Below are 18,414 nucleotides of genomic sequence, written 5' to 3'. Positions count from 1 at the left end.
TGCACTGGGGCAGCAGGTAAACAGAAGTGGATGGAATCACTATGGGAGCTTGTGGATCAGGTGAGGAGGGTAGATAGTGCACACACCCTCTGACACCACAAGCAGTGACCCACAACCAATAGCCTCTGCATCCAGCACTTCTTTTCTCCCTTCAGTTACTGGGCTTCTCAAGGGTTTGGAAATGCCAGCTCATAACCTTTTTATAAGGTCTACAATGGACCTTTTATAGACTGGACTTTTTATTTCTTTATGTTTCGCATAGCGAGTTTTAAGAAGATTTGTAGCTCAGGTTGAGGTTCTGGATGTAGGTTTGCTCGCTGAGCTGGAAGGTTCATTTCGAGACATTTCATCACCCTACTAGGTAACATCTTCAGTGGGCCTCAGGCGAAGCACTGTATGGGATTCCTGCTTTCTATTTATATGTTTGGGTTTCTTTGGGTTGATGATGTCATTTCTTGTGGTGCTGTCATTTCCCGTTCTTTTTTCTCAGGGGGTGGTAGATGGGGTCTAACTTGATGTGTTTGTTGATTGCGTTCCGGTTGGAATGCTATGCTTCTAGGAATTTTCGTGCGTGTCTCTGTTTGGTTTGTCCTAAAGTGGATATGTTGTCCCAGACCCTATGTTTCTCATTTTATCTCCTAAGAATATATACTCAAGAGTCTGTATCTAGGTACCTTTGTATCGCAAGTGGAAATTGTAAATGCTTGACTGTACTCATGTGAGTACGTGACAATAAAGCTAATTCAATTCAAAACCATTATATTTGTAGATATTGGTATTTGAGGCCTTAGACTCAGTGAAAATAGTTAAAGACATCACTGGGCTTGTCACCCAGCACCAATTCACTCTCAAAATTGGTTTTGATCCATCCCTCCTCTCTCTTCAGTTTAATCTACACAAAATACAGGGGGGTGGGGGGGGAACGACAAGGATTCGTTTTTAGTCATTGGTAGAATATGGATGTCACCGGCCGGGCCACATTCATTATCCATCCGTAACTGTCCAGGGGACTGTAGAAAAATGGACATTAACAACTTCACAACATGTCCTTCTATAAACAGCTCATTTCATTAGCATATATTTCACCTGACCTGCACATATTTGGACTGTGGGAGGTAACCGGAGCACCCGGAGGAAACCCACACAGACATGGGGAGAATGTGCAAACTCCACACAGACAGATGCCTGAGGCGGGAATTGAACCCTGGTCCCTGGCACTGTGAGGCAGCAGTGCTAACCACTGAGCCACAGTGCCGCCCAGACAGAACAGATTGATGAGGAAAATATCTTCAAGATTAATTGGGTCATATGCAGCTGAGCTATTTGGCTCTACCCTGGAAGCCAATCCATTTTGTGGGTGTTTTGCACTGATCCAAATATTCATTAAAAATACTGGAATGAACACAGACCAAGTGATGCTGGACAATGTTGGTCCAGTTCGGCCACAGAATTTCACCTGGACCTAGTCCAATTGGTCACTGTTTTTGAAGCCAAATCTTTGCCCCTTTCCTACCTTGTTCCTGGAGAGATTTGAGGCCAAGTTCAGCTTCTTTGTGCAGATCCTCTATGTGTGGTGGTCGGGTGGATGGGATGAAGACATTTTCCTGTTGATGTTCATACTGCGCTGGTTTGTAATGCACGGCCCATTTACTCTCATCATCCACTTCTGAGGCAACTGCCAAGAAACAAAGAGAAATGTATCTCACTGGAAGTCAGCTAGCAGCTGCTTATTCTCAAATATATCTGCAGCTGTGTGTATTAATCATTACAAACACCAGAACTTTACACCTGTAGCATTTCAGCAAATTTTACAGCATTTTTGATTGAGATATTAGTCTACTTAAACTTTACAACAATGAATCAATTCCGTTGAAAAACAGACAACTGCATTTATGTTTGATGGTGTAATGGTAATCAAAATCAGTGCTCACTGCTAACCTCAGAATACTGCCCCTCAATCTCTCCCATAGAGATTTCTTATTGGCTGACGTCAATCTGAATGGAGTCAAAGGAATCTCCAGCAACAGTGATGTCATCAATCAGGGCAAACAGCCAAGCATAGGTTGTCTCTTGATGACATCAGTATCAATGAGAATTCAGAGAAGGCCAAGGATTGCTCCTTGGGGACACAAAGGGGAATGTGGAGGCATCAGGAAGAGAATCAGTTGTATGTGATGTTCTGGCTATGGTCAAATGTATAAAAAGGGACCAAGGTAGGAATAGTGGCAGCCACAGGGCACCAGTGATATGGTGCGGATGATGATGTGGTTACCATGGCAAAGGAAACAGACAAGCCAAGTCTGTTACCGTGGTTACATAGGATGTTAGCAGTGACTTGCAACCAGAGCTGCTCCGGTGCTGTGACTAGGTTAGAAACATCGGTTTAACAGAGTTTTGGAAAGGTGCACATTCAAGGAACAGTAAAGCTCCTTCTCACAGTCCTGAGACTTCCCAAAGCATTAGTAACCAATTAATGACTTTGGCATGTACTTGCTATTGTGGAGTTGGCAGAAATGTCAACCAATTTGCACACAGGAAGGTTTCGTAAACAATTAGATCCCAAATCAAATTTGTTTTTGGTGATGTTTTCAAAATAACAGACAGGAAGACCAGGATAAAATTTCCCATAGTTTCTTTTGGATGAAGAGACATAGACTGAAAATAACAGCTAGAAGGCAAAAGGGGATTTGAGGAGAAAGGTTTTCACTAAAGGGTGATGGAAGTCTAGAACTCCCTGTCTAAATGATGGTTAAGTTAGAAACAGTTGCAATATTGAAACAGTATTTTGATATTCATTGCATTGGCATTGCCTCAAGGGATATGGATCAAAAGCTGGGAAATGGGATTAGTGTAATCAGATCTTTGTTGACCGATGCAGACACTATGGGCAGAATGGTCTCTTCTGTGCTGTAGTAGTCTTGGATTCTGATATGGGATCAGTTACATGCACACAGAATTACAATCAGAATCACATTTTAACATTTTATCACAAATGTGGTACCTACAACAGTATAGCGAGGAAGCGATGGCCTAGTGGTATCATTGCAGGATTGTGCATCCAGCGACCCAGATAATGTTCTGAGGACCTGGGTTCAAATCCTGCTATGGCAAACAATGGAATTTGATTTCAATAGAAAGTAATCTATGAATCCATTGTTGATTGTTGGGGAAAAACCCACCTGTTCCACGAACGTCCTTTAGGGAAGGAAACTGCCATCCTTACCTGGTCTGGCCTACATGTGACTCCAGATCCACAGCAATGTGCTTGACTCTTAATAATTAGGGATGAGCAATAAGTGCTGCCCAGTGATGCCCTCATCTTGTGAATGAATAAAGAAAAGGCATTGTGGCAGCCTCGATAGCCTGTCCACATCTCAAACTAGAATCAGCTCACAGCTTTGATTTAGATCAAGCAGAACTGCCTTGGAGTCCAATAAGATTTGACAGACAGAAATATATCGACATGTTCTTCACAAAGCAATTCATTTATCGGACAGTAATTATGTAATGTCACTAAAATGGCCCTCCCTCCGCAATATAATTGCGAGCAAATAATTCCTATAACATCTTTCTGAGCATTTAAAATAATAGAACGTAGTCACTGAACTCCAATACTGAACTCCAGAGTTTACTTGAAATAACACATCCCCCTTTAACAAATGCAGTTCATTCAGAAGTTGAACCCAATAGCTGAGCTAACTCCCTCATGTAATGCTGGATTGCGACATGGTCAAAAGCATTATCTTTTGAACATGATATTAGATCGAGGTATGGCCTGATAGGAAGATGCGGAAACAAAAAGGTCCTGGAATACAATCTGAAGAACAGTTAGTTTTATGACATGGTCAGCAATCTCAAAGACAATTAATGATGGGAAACAATCGCTAACTTAGCCAACAACTCTACCAACTCATTCAACAAATCAATATTTCTCAAACTACAACAGTTGCCATTATTGTTCAGATTTGTGATTGCTTCATTTTAACAGAAGAGTAAAAAAAATTGCATTTAAAAATTGAGCAGTGACTAAGAGATAATAATTGAAAACCACCAGAGCTATAGATTTAAAATTAATGAATAACAATAGTGAATAATTCACATTAACTCGATCCTTTTTGGAACCTTCTCACCTGCCTCTGTTCTGATCTGGGTTGATATGATTTGTCAAGCTTTCCAAAATGTGACCCGTGGATTAAATTGATTCCGTGTTGGTAGGTAGTAATGTAGTGATGCTAACACAATCGACATCTTCAAGGGGAGGGTTAACCTCCAGTCAAGCAAAAATGTTCAAAGCCTCAGTCTATTTACAACAGGTCAATAAACTCTTGAGCAGGAGGTGAAAGATTATGGGTGGTAGGTAATCAGATCAGCCATGAGCTTACTGAATGGCACGAAGGCTAGAAGGGCCAAATATAGGTAACTAGCTCCTTTTCCTAATTCATGTTCATATTCTGAGGTCATTTGGCCTGCTGTGGCCAGGCTAGCCACCTGCAAGAGCAACGCAGTGAGACCCACACCCCTATCCTTTCTCTGGAAACCTGAAAATCCCTCTTTGAAAGCTACAACTGAACGTGTCTCTACCACAATCTCAAGCAGTGCCTTCTAGCTCTCAGTGAGAAAAATCTCATCAGTTTCTAGTCTCGAATCACACTATACACTGCCATCCTTAATGATGTACTAGCCAGTTTTGCTGAGAATTACTAAATCCAGGTTTTCAACCAGCATTTAGAATGATAAGTTTCACCAAAAGTCCATCCATTCAAAAAACTATGCAAATGTAGACCCTTGTGACTAAAAGCCTGTCAATAGGAAATGTACAAGTCAAACTGCTCTTTGATGCCTGGAGAAAGGACACCTCAGCTTCGGCCTGGAGACCCTCCAACCACACAGGATCAATGTGGATTTCACCAGTTTCCTCATTTTGCCTCCCCCCACCTTATCCCTGATCCAACTCGGCACTGCCTTCTTGAACTGTCCTAACTGTCCATCTTCCTTCCCACCTATCTGCTCCACCCTGCTCTCCGACCTATCACGACCACCCTCACCTTCATCCACCTATCGCATTCCCAACTATCTTCCCCTCCAGCTCCAGCCCTCTCCCATTTATCTCTCTGCCCCCTTGGGCCACCCCCTTATTCCTGCTTATAATTGAAACGTCAACTCCCCTGCTGCTCAGATGCTGCCTGATTGGCTGTGCTTTTCCAGCACCACAGTCTTCGAAACTCCTTTTTGTGTAGAGCCTGGATGGACCAGACGATGAGGCCCATGAGGCACTTAATCTTCCAGCTCCAATAGCAGCAATATACCTAACATGATGACCATTGGCACCTTTTATTAAGAATATTAAAGAAACAGCATCCCTCTTGAACTGGGATTAAGGCCATTTCTCATTCTGTTTAGGAGAATAAAACTCCATCGCTCTGTAGAAGTGACCCTCTTACCAAGGTAAAAGCTTGAATTGAAATCTGCTCTTTGTGATTGGTTCAACAGATAGTATCTTTTTTTAACAATGATTGCCAACACAGCTATAATGCAACAGAATAAATGCAGTACTATTGCTTTCTTTATTTACGCAGTACCTTAACAGGATGAAGTTCTGGTACTTAAAGTTAATGACTGAACACTTGCTCAAATACAGGACAGAGAAATGTCAATCGTGAATTCTTTTATGATAAAATTCACTGGCATCATTTGAAGGCCTTGCTTGCTAATGACTATCCAAAAGAAATATTAGATTAAATTACTTAGTGTGGAAACAGGTCCTTCGGTCCAACAAGTCCACACCAGCCCTCCGAAGAGCAATCCACCCATTCCCCTATATTTACACCTGACTAATGCACCTAACACTATGGGCAATTTAGCATGGCCAATTCACCTAACCTGCACATCTTTGGATTGTGGGAGGAAACCGGAGCACCCAGAGAAAACCCACGCAGACATGGGGAGAATGTGCAAACTCCACACAGACAGTTGCCAGAGGTGGGAATTGAACCTGGGGCGCTGGCACTGTGAGGCAGCAGTGCTAACCACTGAGCCACCGTACCGCAAATTATTTTGAGAGCTTATTTTTGCAAATCGTGGCAAAGTGTGGGATTATGGAGTTTAACAGAGCACTTCTTCAATTAACTCAGATACCATACACTAATGTAAATCATGCACCCACCAGCACTCTCCCAACACCAGACTGAGCACAGCATAGCAACATCGAGAGCAATACAAAATGCACCACTGCACCAAGAAAGGCAACTATTGTATTTAATTATCAGAGGAATGAAACACAGAAGTAGGAATAATGTGGTATAGTTGTACCTGGCATTCATGAGGTCACTTTTAGAGTACAGGACAGATATATCTGCATTAGAAGCAATTCAGAGAAGATTCATCCGACTGACTCTCAGAATGGAGGAGTTTTCTTTAAAAGGAAAATTTGACAGATAGAACCTGTGCCAATTGGACTTTAGAAGAATGAGCAACAAGATGATTAAAACATACAAGATGCGGAGGGAATTTGACGGGATGGATTCTGAAAGGATCCCCTTGTAGGAGAGGCTAGGCCAAGGGTCACAGGGTTTCCAATTTAAAGCAGAGACTATAGGAATTTGTTTTTTTTTTAAAATGGTCATAAGACTCTGGAATCTTTCCCACACAGCCACAAAGACGGGTCAGAGATTTATTCTTTAGTCAGAAGTAGTCATTCTTGACTAACAAAGGAGTCAAATGGGATTGGGGTAGATGGGGAAAATGGAGTTCACACCACAGTAAGATCATCCACGATATGATTAAATAGGAGAGCAGGGTCAAACAACAAATGGCGTCCTCCTAGTCCTTATGTGTTTGCCTGTTTGTAAAGGAAGGTTGAGGTCAGACATCCCAGCTCCAGGATGTCTCTGCAGAAACTCCTCAGCATTATGTCTTAGGCCCAACCATCTTCAGCTGTTTCATCAATGACCTTTCCTCCATCATAAGGTCAGAAGTGGGAATATTCACTGATGATTGCACAATGTTCAGCACCTTTCGTGACTCCTCAGATGCTGAAGCAGTCCATGTCCATGTGTAAAAGACTTGGACAATTTTCAGCCCAAACCAGAATACATTAGCAAGGAACATCTGCACACACAAACGCCAAGCAAATGTCCACTTCCAAAACAGAAAATCTAACCATCATTCCCTGACATTCATAGAATCTCTACCATAAGGATTCTGGGTAATCCAAGATGGAGGACAGGAAAAACTTCTGGCTGTCAGAGCTGCTCCTTTTTGAGGTATTTTAGGTGCTGGAGGCGATTTCCTCGAATTCCAGGAGCAGCAATTACTGTTTTATATGCTGTTGCATTGTTTTGGAACTTTTGGAAAAAAAAAGTCAAAACAACAGCAGTTTTAAAAGGGAGAAGAACAGACAAAGGAAGCACATGGTGAGGACAGTGCAGGAGAGAAAGAGGGAAAAAAACTGACATTGCCTTTGCTGTTTGAATTCACATATCGCTGGACATCAGAGTGCATCTGGGAAAATTAACAAACAGTGAAAATCACAACTGATCATGGAGGAACTGTTGGGCGAAGTTCACAGCACAGAATCAGATAAATTAATTGTTGTTTTAAGTGTGATCTACAGAAAGTCTGCAGTAAAGAGTAGAGTGGGTTCTTTCTTGATTGTGTGTTTTTGGAGATATATCTCTTGATTAAACTTAGGATATAAGCCATAACTATTAACTTAACCTGGGGCAGAGTTTGTAGAGGAATAAGACGGTGTTATTTTCTGGGTCTATAGATTGTGAAGAAGCAAAAATGGCCTTGAGTAGAGTGATGTGTGGTTCTTGTCAGATGTGGGAGTTTAAAGAGAGTTTAACGATTACTGCGGATTATATCTGCCATAAATGGTGTTGGTTATGAATCTTATCAGATCAAATGGATCAGTTAGAGAGACAGTTAGAAGCAATGAAGAATTTGCATCCACAACAGTATATGATGAATGGCAGCTATCGAAAGGGGGGGGGGGGAAAGAGTCTCAGATATAATCACATAAATGGGTTAACTCCAGGAAAGATGAGAGGTAGACAGCTAGTGCAGGACGTTTTTGTGGCTATACTCAATCCAAACAAGTATGCTGTTTTGGAAAATGTAGGGGGTAATGGATTCTCAGGGGAATACAGCACGAACTGCCAAGATTCTGGTATTGAGATGGGCTCTAATGCAATGAGGGGTACGTCAGTTTCCAAGGTATCAATTGTGTTAGGGGATTCTGTATCCGAGGTACAGACAGACGTTTCTGCGGTCAGCAGCAAAAAAGCAGAATGGTGTGTTGTTTCCCTGGTGCCAGGAGCAAGAACGTCTCAGAGAGGGTGCAGAATGTTCTCAAGGGGGAGAGGGGCCAGCAGTAGGTCATTGTCCACATTGGAACCAACGACATTGGAAGGGAAAAGGTTGAGACTCTGAAGGGAGATTACAGAGAGTTAGGCAGAAACTTAAAAAGGAGGTCTTCAAGGGAAATAATATCTGGATTACTCCCGGTGCTATGAGCTAGTGAGGGCAGGAATAGGAGGATAGAGCAGATGAATGTATGGCTGAGGAGCTGGTGTATGGGAGAAGAATTCACATCTTTGGATCATTGGAATTTTTGGGGGGTAGAAGTGACCTGTACAAGAAGGATGGATTATACCTAAATTGGAAGGGGACTAATATACTGGCAGGGAAATTTGCAGAAGCTGTTCAGGAGGATTTAGGGAGATAGTGAGGGACCCAGGGAGATAGTGAGGAAAGAGATCAATCTGAGACTGGTAAAGCTGAGAACAGAAGTGAGTCAAACAGTCAGGGCAGGCAGGGACAAGGTAGGACTAAATTAAACTGTATTTATTTCAATGCAAGGGGCCTAACAGGGAAGGCAGATGAACTCAGGGCATGGTTAGGAACATGGGACTGGGATATCATAGCAATTACAGAAACATGGCTCAGGGATGGGCAGGACTGGCAGCTTAATGTTCCAAGATACAAATGCTATAGGAAGGATAGAAAGGGAGGCAAGAGAGGAGGGGGAGTGGCATTTTTGATAAGGGATAGCATTACAGCTGTGCTGAGGGAGGATATTCCCGGAAATACATCCAGGGAAGTTATTTGGGTGGAACTGAGAAATAAGAAAGGGATGATCACCTTATTAGGATTGTATTATAGACCCCCCAATGGTCAGAGGGAAATTGCAAAACAAATTTGTAAGGAGATCTCGGCTATCTGTAAGAAAAATAGGGTGATTATGGTAGGGGATTTTAACTTTCCAGACATCGACTGGGACTGCCTTAGTGTTAAGGGTTTAGATGGAGAGGAATTTGTTAAGTGAGTACAAGACAATTTTCTGATTCAGTATGTGGATGTACCCACTAGAGAAGGTGCAAAACTTGACCTACTCTTGGGAAATAAGGCAGGGCAGGTGACTGAGGTGTCAGTGGGGGAGCACTTTGGGCCCAGCGACCATAATTCTATTAGTTTTAAAATAGTGATGGAAAAGGATAGACCAGATCTAAAAGTTGAAGTTCTAAATTGGAGAAAGGCCAATTTTGACGGTATTAGCAAGAACTTTTGAAAGCTGATTGGAGGCAGATGTTCGCAGGTAAAGGGACGGCTGGAAAATGAGATAACAAAAATCCAGAGAAAGTATATTCCTGTCGCGGTGAAAGGAAACGCTGGTAGGTATAGGGAATGATGGATGACTAAAGAAATTGAGGGTTTGGTTAAGAAAAAGAAGGAAGCATATGTCAGATATAGACAGGATAGATCGTGTGAGTCCTTAGAAGAGTATAAAGGCAGTAGGAGTATACTTCAGAGAGAAATCAGGAGGGCAAAACGGGGACATGAGATATCTTTGGCAAATAGAATTAAGGAGAATCCAAAGGGCTTTTACAAATACATTAAGGACAAAAGGGTAACTCGGGAGAGAATAGGGCCCTCAAAGGTCAGCTAGGCGGCCTTTGTGTGGAGCCACAAAAAATGGGGAAGATACTAAATGAATATTTTGCATCAGTATTTACTGTGGAAAAGGATATGGAAGATATAGATTGTAGGGAAATAGATGGTGACACCTTGTAAAATGTCCAGATTTCAGAGGAGGAAGTGCTGGATGTCTTGAAGTGCACAAAGGTGGATAAATCCCCAGGACCTGATCAGGTGTACTCTAGAACTCTGTGGGAAGCGAGAGAAGTGATTGCTGGGCCTCTTGCTGAGATATTTGTATCATCGATAGTCACAGGTGAGGTGCCGGAAGACTGGAGGTTGGCAAATGTGGTGCCACTGTTTAAGAAGGCGGTAAAAACAAGCCAGGGAACTATAGACCAGTGAGCCTGACCTCGGTGGTGGGCAAGTTGTTGGAGGGAATCCTTAGGGGCAGGATGTACATGTATTTGGAAAGGCAAGGACTGATTCGGGATAGGAGAAAGTGAGGACTGCAGATGCTGGAGATCAGAGCAGAAAATGTGTTGCTGGAAAAGCGCAGCAGGTCAGGCAGCATCCAAGGAACAGGAGAATCGACATTTCGGGCATAAGCCATTCCTGAAGAAGGGCTTATGCCCGAAACGTTGATTCTCCTGATCCTTGATTGCTTCCTGACCTGCTGCACTTTTCCAGCAACACATTTTCAGCTCTGATTCGGGATACTCAACATGGCGTTGTGCGTGGGAAATCATGTCTCACAAACTTGATTGAGTTTTTTGAAGAAGTAACAAAGAGGATCGAGGAGGGCAGAGCGGTAGATGTCATCTACATGGACTTCAGTAAGGTGTTCGACAAGGTTCTCCATGGGAGACTGATTAGCAAGGTTAGATCTCATGGAATACTGGGGAACTAGCCACTTGGATACAGAACTGGCTCCAAGGTAGAAGACAGAGGGTGGTGGTGGAGGGTTTTTTTCAGACTGGAGGCCTGTGACCAATGGAGTGCCACAAGGATTGGAGCTGAGTCCTCTACTTTTTGTTATTTACATAAATGATTTGGATGCGAGCATAAGAGGTACAGTTAGTAAGTTTGCAGATGACACCAAAATTGGAGGTGTAGTGGATAGCGAAGAGGGTTACCTCTGATTACAACAGGATCTTGACCAGATATGGGCCGATGGGCAGAGAAGTGGCAGATGGTGTTTAATTCAGATAAATGTGAGGTGCTGCATTTTGGGAAAGCAAATCTTAGCAGGAAGTATACACTTAAGGGTAAGATCCTAGGGAGTGTTGCTGAACAAAGAAACCTTGGAGTGCAGGTTCATAGCTCCTTGAAAGTGGAGTCACAGGTAGATAGGATAGTGAAGAAGGTGTTTGGTATGCTTTCCTTTATTGGTCAGAGTATTGAGTACAGGAGTTGGGTGGTCATGTTGCAGCTGTACAGGACATTGGTTAGGCCGCTGTTGGAATATTGCATGCAATTCTGGTCTCCTTCCTATCGGAAAGATGTTGGAAACTTGAAAGGGTTCAGAAAAGATTTACAAGGATGTTGCCAGGGTTGGAGGGTTTGAACTACAGGGAGAGGTTGAACAGGCTGCGGCTGTTTTTCCTGGAGGGTCGGAGGCTGAGGGGTGACCTTATAGAGGTTTACAAAATTATGAGGGACATGCATAAGGTAAGTAGACAGTCTTTTCCCTGGGGTTGGGGAGTCCAGAAGTAGAGGGCATAGGTTCAGGGTGAGAGGGGGAACGACATAAAAGAGACCTAAGGGGCAACTTTTTCACGCAGAGGGTGGTACATGTATGGAATGAGCTGCCAGAGGATGTGGTGGAGGCTGGTACAATTGCAATATTTAAGAGGCATTTGGATGGGTATATGAATAGGAAGGGTTCTGAGGGGCCGGGTGCTGGCAGGTGGGACTAGATTGGGTTGAGATATCTGGTCGGCATGGATGGGTTGGACCAAAGGGTCTGTTTCCATGCTGTACATCTCTATGACTCTATGTGGAAGCAGGCCATTCTGGCAGGGGGATGGGATGGGATGGGATGGGATGGGTGGGGGTGGGGGTGGGGCGGGTGTGAGGGTCGGGGGAAGGAGATTGCTTCAGTTCTGATTCTACTCAACATAAAAACTATGGTCAAGTGGAGAATGCTCCCCCTTTGCATGGATTGGTGTAGCTCCAACAACACCCAAGAAGCTTGACACCATCCAGGACAAAGCAGCTCACTTGATTTGCACATCCACAAGCATCCACTCCCGACACCATCAATGCTCAGTAGTTGCAGTGTATACAGTCCACAAGATGCATTGCAGAAATTTACCAAAAACCTTTAGAAAGCACCTTCCAAGCCGACAACCACTTCCACCTGGAAGGACAAGGCCAACAGATTCATGGAAGCACCACCCCTACAAGTCTCCCTCCAAGCCACTCACCATCCTGACTTGTAAATATATCACCCTTCCTTAACAGTTGCTGGGTCAAAATCCTGGAATTTCCCCTCTAAGGACATTATGGGTCAACCTACAGTACAGCCAGCAGTGCCCATATCCTAAAAGTGTAATTGTTGAAATCCCAAAGTAGGCAATTTTAAACCATTGAAACAGAGTATTTACAGACCCAGACAATAGAAAAGAACAGAAATGGTGAGGCACATGAAGAATCACACAGCGAGGTCTGTTTGCACAGCCTTTTTCCAACTTGGGGGCTTCAAGCAGCATTCAGAATAAGATATGGATAATTCAGATATCATGTGATCAGGACACATCTCAAAGTTTTGATTTGAGACAGTCAAACATTTAGCAAGTGTTAACTGTAGAAATTCAGTCGTTATTTGTAATATATTGGCTCACAGTCCTCAATTCAAAGCTCCAAAATTCGCCTTGAATCAGATCTGCTCATTTCTCTATTTATTACATCCCTCTGATTTCTTACACAAATAAAACAAAGTTGACAGGATTAATTATGCAAATTAAAACTATCATATTAAATAGCTTCATCAAAGATATCTCCAAACATTTTTCACCTCAAATCCCCCAGAGAATGGTGCACACAATGGGATCTGTGTCTCATCACATAACAGCAAAGTGTAGGGTTGGCCCATTAGAGGTAGCAGCAAATGCTCTGATAGCATATTGTCAGGTTTGGAACTTGTGGCTGTTACATATTTCCCAGCAATCACCACATTAGGCTTAAATCTGTGCAAAATAATTTTACTTTGCTACATCCTTCAAGAGATGGAAATGTGTTGCTGGAGAAGCGCAGCAGGTCAGGCAGCATCTAGGGAACAGGAGAATCGACGTTTCAGGCATTAGCCCTTCTTCAGTTGCTTCTCCAGCAACGCATTTCCATCTCTGATCTCCAGCATCTGCAGACCTCATTTTCTCTTCAAAGATTACATCCTTCAAGAGCCAATTAAAACATTTAAAAATAGATATTCATCTCCAAACAGATCAATAATGCAGCTTTAAGAGATACAGCTATGCTTATAATTTTAAAAAATTTATAACTTCAGAGAGCTCTCAGTCTGCAGTCAATAAAAATGTCTAGTCAACATAAAATAAAATGTAAGCTACACAGTTCTCTGAAGAATATAAAAAGGTACATGTAATACCAGGTATAAAAGTGAGATCCAATGCATCAATAATTTCCCCCATTTCTCTGAATCTCCAAATTTAAGAAAACTAATATAAAGTTACACGGACAGAGCAGGGGAATGGGACTGACTAGTTTGGAGTTTGGGAGCAGGCATGAACTTGATTGACTGAACGGCCACCTTCTGTGCCATAACTGACCTGATAACTATGACTGAAGCACCAAAAGTAATTCATCCATAAACCTTGGGGAATAATCCAGCCTTCAAGCTGAACAAAGCTAACTCCAAACTGACTGAAACATAGACCAAAGGAAGCCTCATTCTATAACAGGACTTACACACAGACTCAAAACCATTTAAACAAACCTTTGGCTCAAAAGGCAGTTCCATTCCAATTCTCTAACTTTACTCACAGATTATGTTCATCAGTTTGCAACAATTAATTTCTCAAACAATTGAGAAAGTGAAATACATGAATAACTGCCAAAGATAATATTTCCAGAAATAATGGATTCAATAACCTTATTTTAAAAAGGTACATGTACACATCACACATTGCGATGGAAAACAGCATAACATCATTAACATTCGCCAGCAGCTGAGAGAGTTTATTTTTAATTCACTCTTGGGACACGGGTATCACTGGGGAGGCCAGCGAGGACGCGGGTGTCACTGGGGAGGCCAGCGAGGACGCGGGTGTCACTGGGGAGGCCAGCGAGGACGCGGGTGTCACTGGGGAGGCCAGCGAGGACGCGGGTGTCACTGGGGAGGCCAGCGAGGACGCGGGTGTCACTGGGGAGGCCAGCGAGGACGCGGGTGTCACTGGGGAGGCCAGCGAGGACGCGGGTGTCACTGGGGAGGCCAGCGAGGACGCGGGTGTCACTGGGGAGACTAGCATTAATTGCCTGTAAGAAGATGGTGGTGAGCTACATTCTAGAACTACAAATCCACATTCTGTTGGAACACCTATAGTGCTGTTAGGATCTGAATCAGACTTTAAAATGTTTTGGAAATCAAAAAACATAGTAAACATTGAAATTTTGAAAAAGAGGGAGGAAAATGCTGGAAGCAAATGACTGACAAAAGATCCCAATTTGAAACCAATCCTCCACTTTTGAGAAATTCATAATTAAAACTCATTCAAGTCTGTTTGTGAAACTGTTAGGGATCGCTGTATACTTGCAGCCACAGATAGGGGCTACAGTGTAAAGCATAACTGGCTATCAACCCGCGCCGTGCACTGAAACATGAAGCTGTTAAAGCAATTTTAAAAACTTTAAATTGCTCAATGTAGATGAGAGATTAAGAATCCAAGAAGATAATTATTACAATAAAAATTCCTCTTTGAATCTTCACACATAAACAATCCGCATATGAATCAATATTTTGTATCATAAGTGACCAGAGTCAATGAGAGTGGTGCTGGAAAAGCACAGCCAGTCAGGCAGCATCCGAGGAGCAGGAGAGTCGACGTTACGGGCAAAAGCCCTTCACAAAAGGCTGTTAACCAAACAAAGCTTTCCTCATTGGCGGTCCCCCTGGCTGGAGGGAGACGGTGTGTGTGTCTCTCTCTCTTTCTGGCTTGATTGGTCTGAAGGTGGCTGACGGGTCCAATACACGATTTACAGATTCTGCTATGAGGGGGAAGGAGAGGTGACTAAGTGGGTTGTTTTGAGGTTTGTCTGCTCTGTCCAACCCCTATCCTTTACGTCGGTATCTCTTGGAGTTCTGCGAACCTTCTCCATTCTGGTTAGTCACAAACCAGAGGCTGCCTAGCTCGCTGGGAGGTCTGACCTATTTAGGGATGTTTGGAGATCATCCCTAAAGCATTCCCACTGTCCCCCTGGGAGTTCCCTACCTTGTCAAAGTAGAGCAATTGTTCTGGGAGACTGCTCTGAAGTATCCGAACAGGATTTATGCTGATGATTCACAAAGTCTGCCTCCCTAACATTGCACAAACTAGCATCCCAGAAATATTTATTCATTAACAGTGGCCCCAGCTAATGGAAAATTCCTGAATTTATAATGTACCTGTTGCCTTCCTTTTTTTTTATTCCTTATTTTAGGTGGAGGAAGAATGATTAACTTATTATTAATATATTATAAATCACTGCAGAAAACTCCAGTGGTGTTGGACTTTATTATTATAATAATACAAAATATACAAAATGGTCTAAATGATATCAGATTTGATCAATTATAACTCCAATCAGTGTCCTGAAACATAAGCAGTGACTGCAAAGGGCTAAATTGCAACAAGGCCTCTTATTGGGCACAGTTATTGTAAAATATAATTACCTCCTAACCAATGGGAGTGATGCAAGGAGCATGCAAACTACACAAGACCTTTCTTTCAAAAAGTCATCAGGATTGAAACGGTAACCCTGCTTTTCATCCACAGATGCAGCCAGACCTTATGAGTTTCTCCAGCAATTTCCATTTGTATTTCAGATTTCCAGGTATCGGCAGTTCTTTTACTTTAGCCTGTTTGTACTTATCGCAGATCCAACCTTCCAACTTGGCACCACCCTCATGACCTGTCCATCTTCCTTCCCAAGCTATGCACTCCACCCTCCCCTCCGACCTAACACCATTACCCCCAACTCCATTACCTATCACATTTCCAGCTACCTTGGCCCCAATTCAACCCCCCCTCCCATTTATCTCACCATCCCATCAGCTCATTGCCTCATTCCTGATGAAGGGCTTTTGACCGAAACGTCGATTCTCCTGCTCCTTGGATGCTGCCTGACCTGCTGCGCTTTTCCAACACCACACACTCGACTCTAACCTCCAACATCTGCAGTCCTCACTTTCTCCTATTGCTTAGGTGCGGCGCAGTGACTCAGTGGTTAGCACTGCTGCCTCACAGCGCAAGGGACCCGGGTTTGATTCCAGGCTTGGGCAACTGTGTAAAGTCCACACAGACATTCTCCCTGTGTCTGCATGGATTTCCTCCCACAATCACAAAGATGTGCAGATCACATTAATTGGCCATGATAAATTGCCCAGAGTGTTAGGTGCGTTAGTCAGGGCTAAATAGGGGGTAGGGGAATGGGTCTGGGTGGGTTACTCTTCGGAGGGTCAGTGTAGACTTGTTCGGCCAAAGGATCTGTTTCCACACTGTAGGTAATCTAATCTAATCTAATCTAATCTGATCTGATCGTATACTAGCCTAGCTCTGTCGTTGCAGCATCCAATCCAATGTTAACCACAGAGAGACTGGCATTGCTCAGCACAGTCGACAGATGTTGGTGCAAGGCTAAAACTCACTCAGATTTCATGCCGGACTGAATCTAACTACAGCAGGGGCTAGAGACAGCAGGAAATAACTTTCTCAACAGGAGGATACCTGAGTAATTAAACCGCAGTGAGGATTCCTGGCATTTTCCAATGCAGCACAGGAGGCTTGAGTGAAGAAAATGGAAAGCAACAAGATCCTGTTTCTGCAGGGGCTTCTCCAGATGAAGCCTCTGAAGCATGGTGGAAAGACAGCACCTTTTCAGGATAAATGCCAAGAACCTGGCTCTGAGGACCAGGCTACAGGGATGGAAGGTGTTCTGTGGTCTCAGCAACACTCAGACTGACCCCTTTTCCAAACCGAACTCATCTCCGCATACCTTGACACCGTCCTGTCCCCCTTAGTCCAAGAACTCCCCACCTACGTTCGGGACACCACCCATGCCCTCCACCTGCTCCATGATTTTCGCTTCCCCGGTCCCCAACGCCTTATTTTCGCCATGGACATCCAGTCCCTGTACACCTCCATCCCCCATCGCAAAGGACTCAAAGCCCTCCGCTTCTTCCTTTCCCGCCGTACCGACCAGTACCCTTCCACTGACACCCTCCTTCGACTGACTGAACTGGTCCTCACCCTGAACAACTTCTCTTTCCAATCCTCCCACTTCCTCCAAACAAAAGGAGTAGCCATGGGCACCCGCATGGGCCCCAGCTATGCCTGCCTCTTCGTAGGATATGTGGAACAGTCCATCTTCCGCAACTACAGTGGCCCCACCCCCCACCTTTTCCTCCGCTACATCGATGACTGTATCGGCGCCGCCTCGTGCTCCCACGAGGAGGTTGAACAGTTCATCCACTTCACCAACACCTTCCATCCCGACCTCAAATTCACCTGGACAGTCTCAGATTCCTCCCTCCCCTTCCTCGACCTTTCTATTTCTATCTCAGGCGACCGAATCAACACGGACATCTACTACAAACCGACCGACTCCCACAGCTACCTGGACTACACCTCCTCCCATCCTGCCCCCTGTAAAAACGCCATCCCATTCTCCCAATTCCTTCGACTCCGCCGCATCTGCTCCCAGGAGGACCAGTTCCAAAAATGCACAACCCAGATGGCCTCCTTCTTCAAGGACCGCAATTTCCCCCCCAACGTGGTCGACGATGCCCTCCACCGCATCTCTTCCACTTCCCGCTCCTCCGCCCTTGAGCCCCGCCCCTCCAACCGCCACCAGGACAGAACCCCACTGGTCCTCACCTACCACCCCACCAATCTCCATGTTCAGCGCATCATCCGCCATCATTTCTGCCACCTCCAAACGGACCCCACCACCAAGGATATATTTCCCTCCCCTCCCCTATCAGCATTCCGTAAAGACCACTCCCTCCGTGACTCCCTCGTCAGATCCACACCCCCCACCAACCCAACCTCCACTCCCGGCACCTTCCCCTGCAACCGCAGGAGGTGCAAGACTTGCGCCCACACCTCCCCCCTCACCTCCCTCCAAGGCCCCAAAGGAAACTTCCATATCCGCCACAGATTCACCTGCACCTCCACACACATCATCTATTGCATCCTCTGCACCCGATGTGGCCTCCTCTATATTGGGGAGACAGGCCGGCTACTTGCGGAGCGTTTCAGAGAACACCTCTGGGACACCCGG

The 18,414-nt window shown here is 44.3% G+C and overlaps 1 protein-coding gene across 4 annotated transcripts in view; it reads right to left on the bottom strand.

Moving 5' to 3' along the window:
* nhsl3 (NHS like 3) overlaps positions 1 to 18,414 on the bottom strand; it is a 284,193-nt gene that overhangs the window by 40,163 nt on the left and 225,616 nt on the right. For all 4 annotated transcript variants that reach the window (XM_043719658.2, XM_043719659.2, XM_043719660.2 and 1 more), the window contains exon 2: positions 1,514 to 1,675. In XM_043719658.2, coding sequence (XP_043575593.2) covers positions 1,514 to 1,675 — 162 coding nt within the window. The remainder of the gene's footprint in view (positions 1 to 1,513; positions 1,676 to 18,414) is intronic.

The sequence above is a fragment of the Chiloscyllium plagiosum genome, unplaced genomic scaffold (assembly GCF_037043375.1).
Source record: "Chiloscyllium plagiosum isolate Xiang-an unplaced genomic scaffold, Cpla_swu_hap1 HiC_scaffold_30, whole genome shotgun sequence".
Lineage (NCBI taxonomy): Eukaryota > Metazoa > Chordata > Chondrichthyes > Orectolobiformes > Hemiscylliidae > Chiloscyllium > Chiloscyllium plagiosum.
This window is presented reverse-complemented; position numbering and strand designations above follow the sequence as displayed.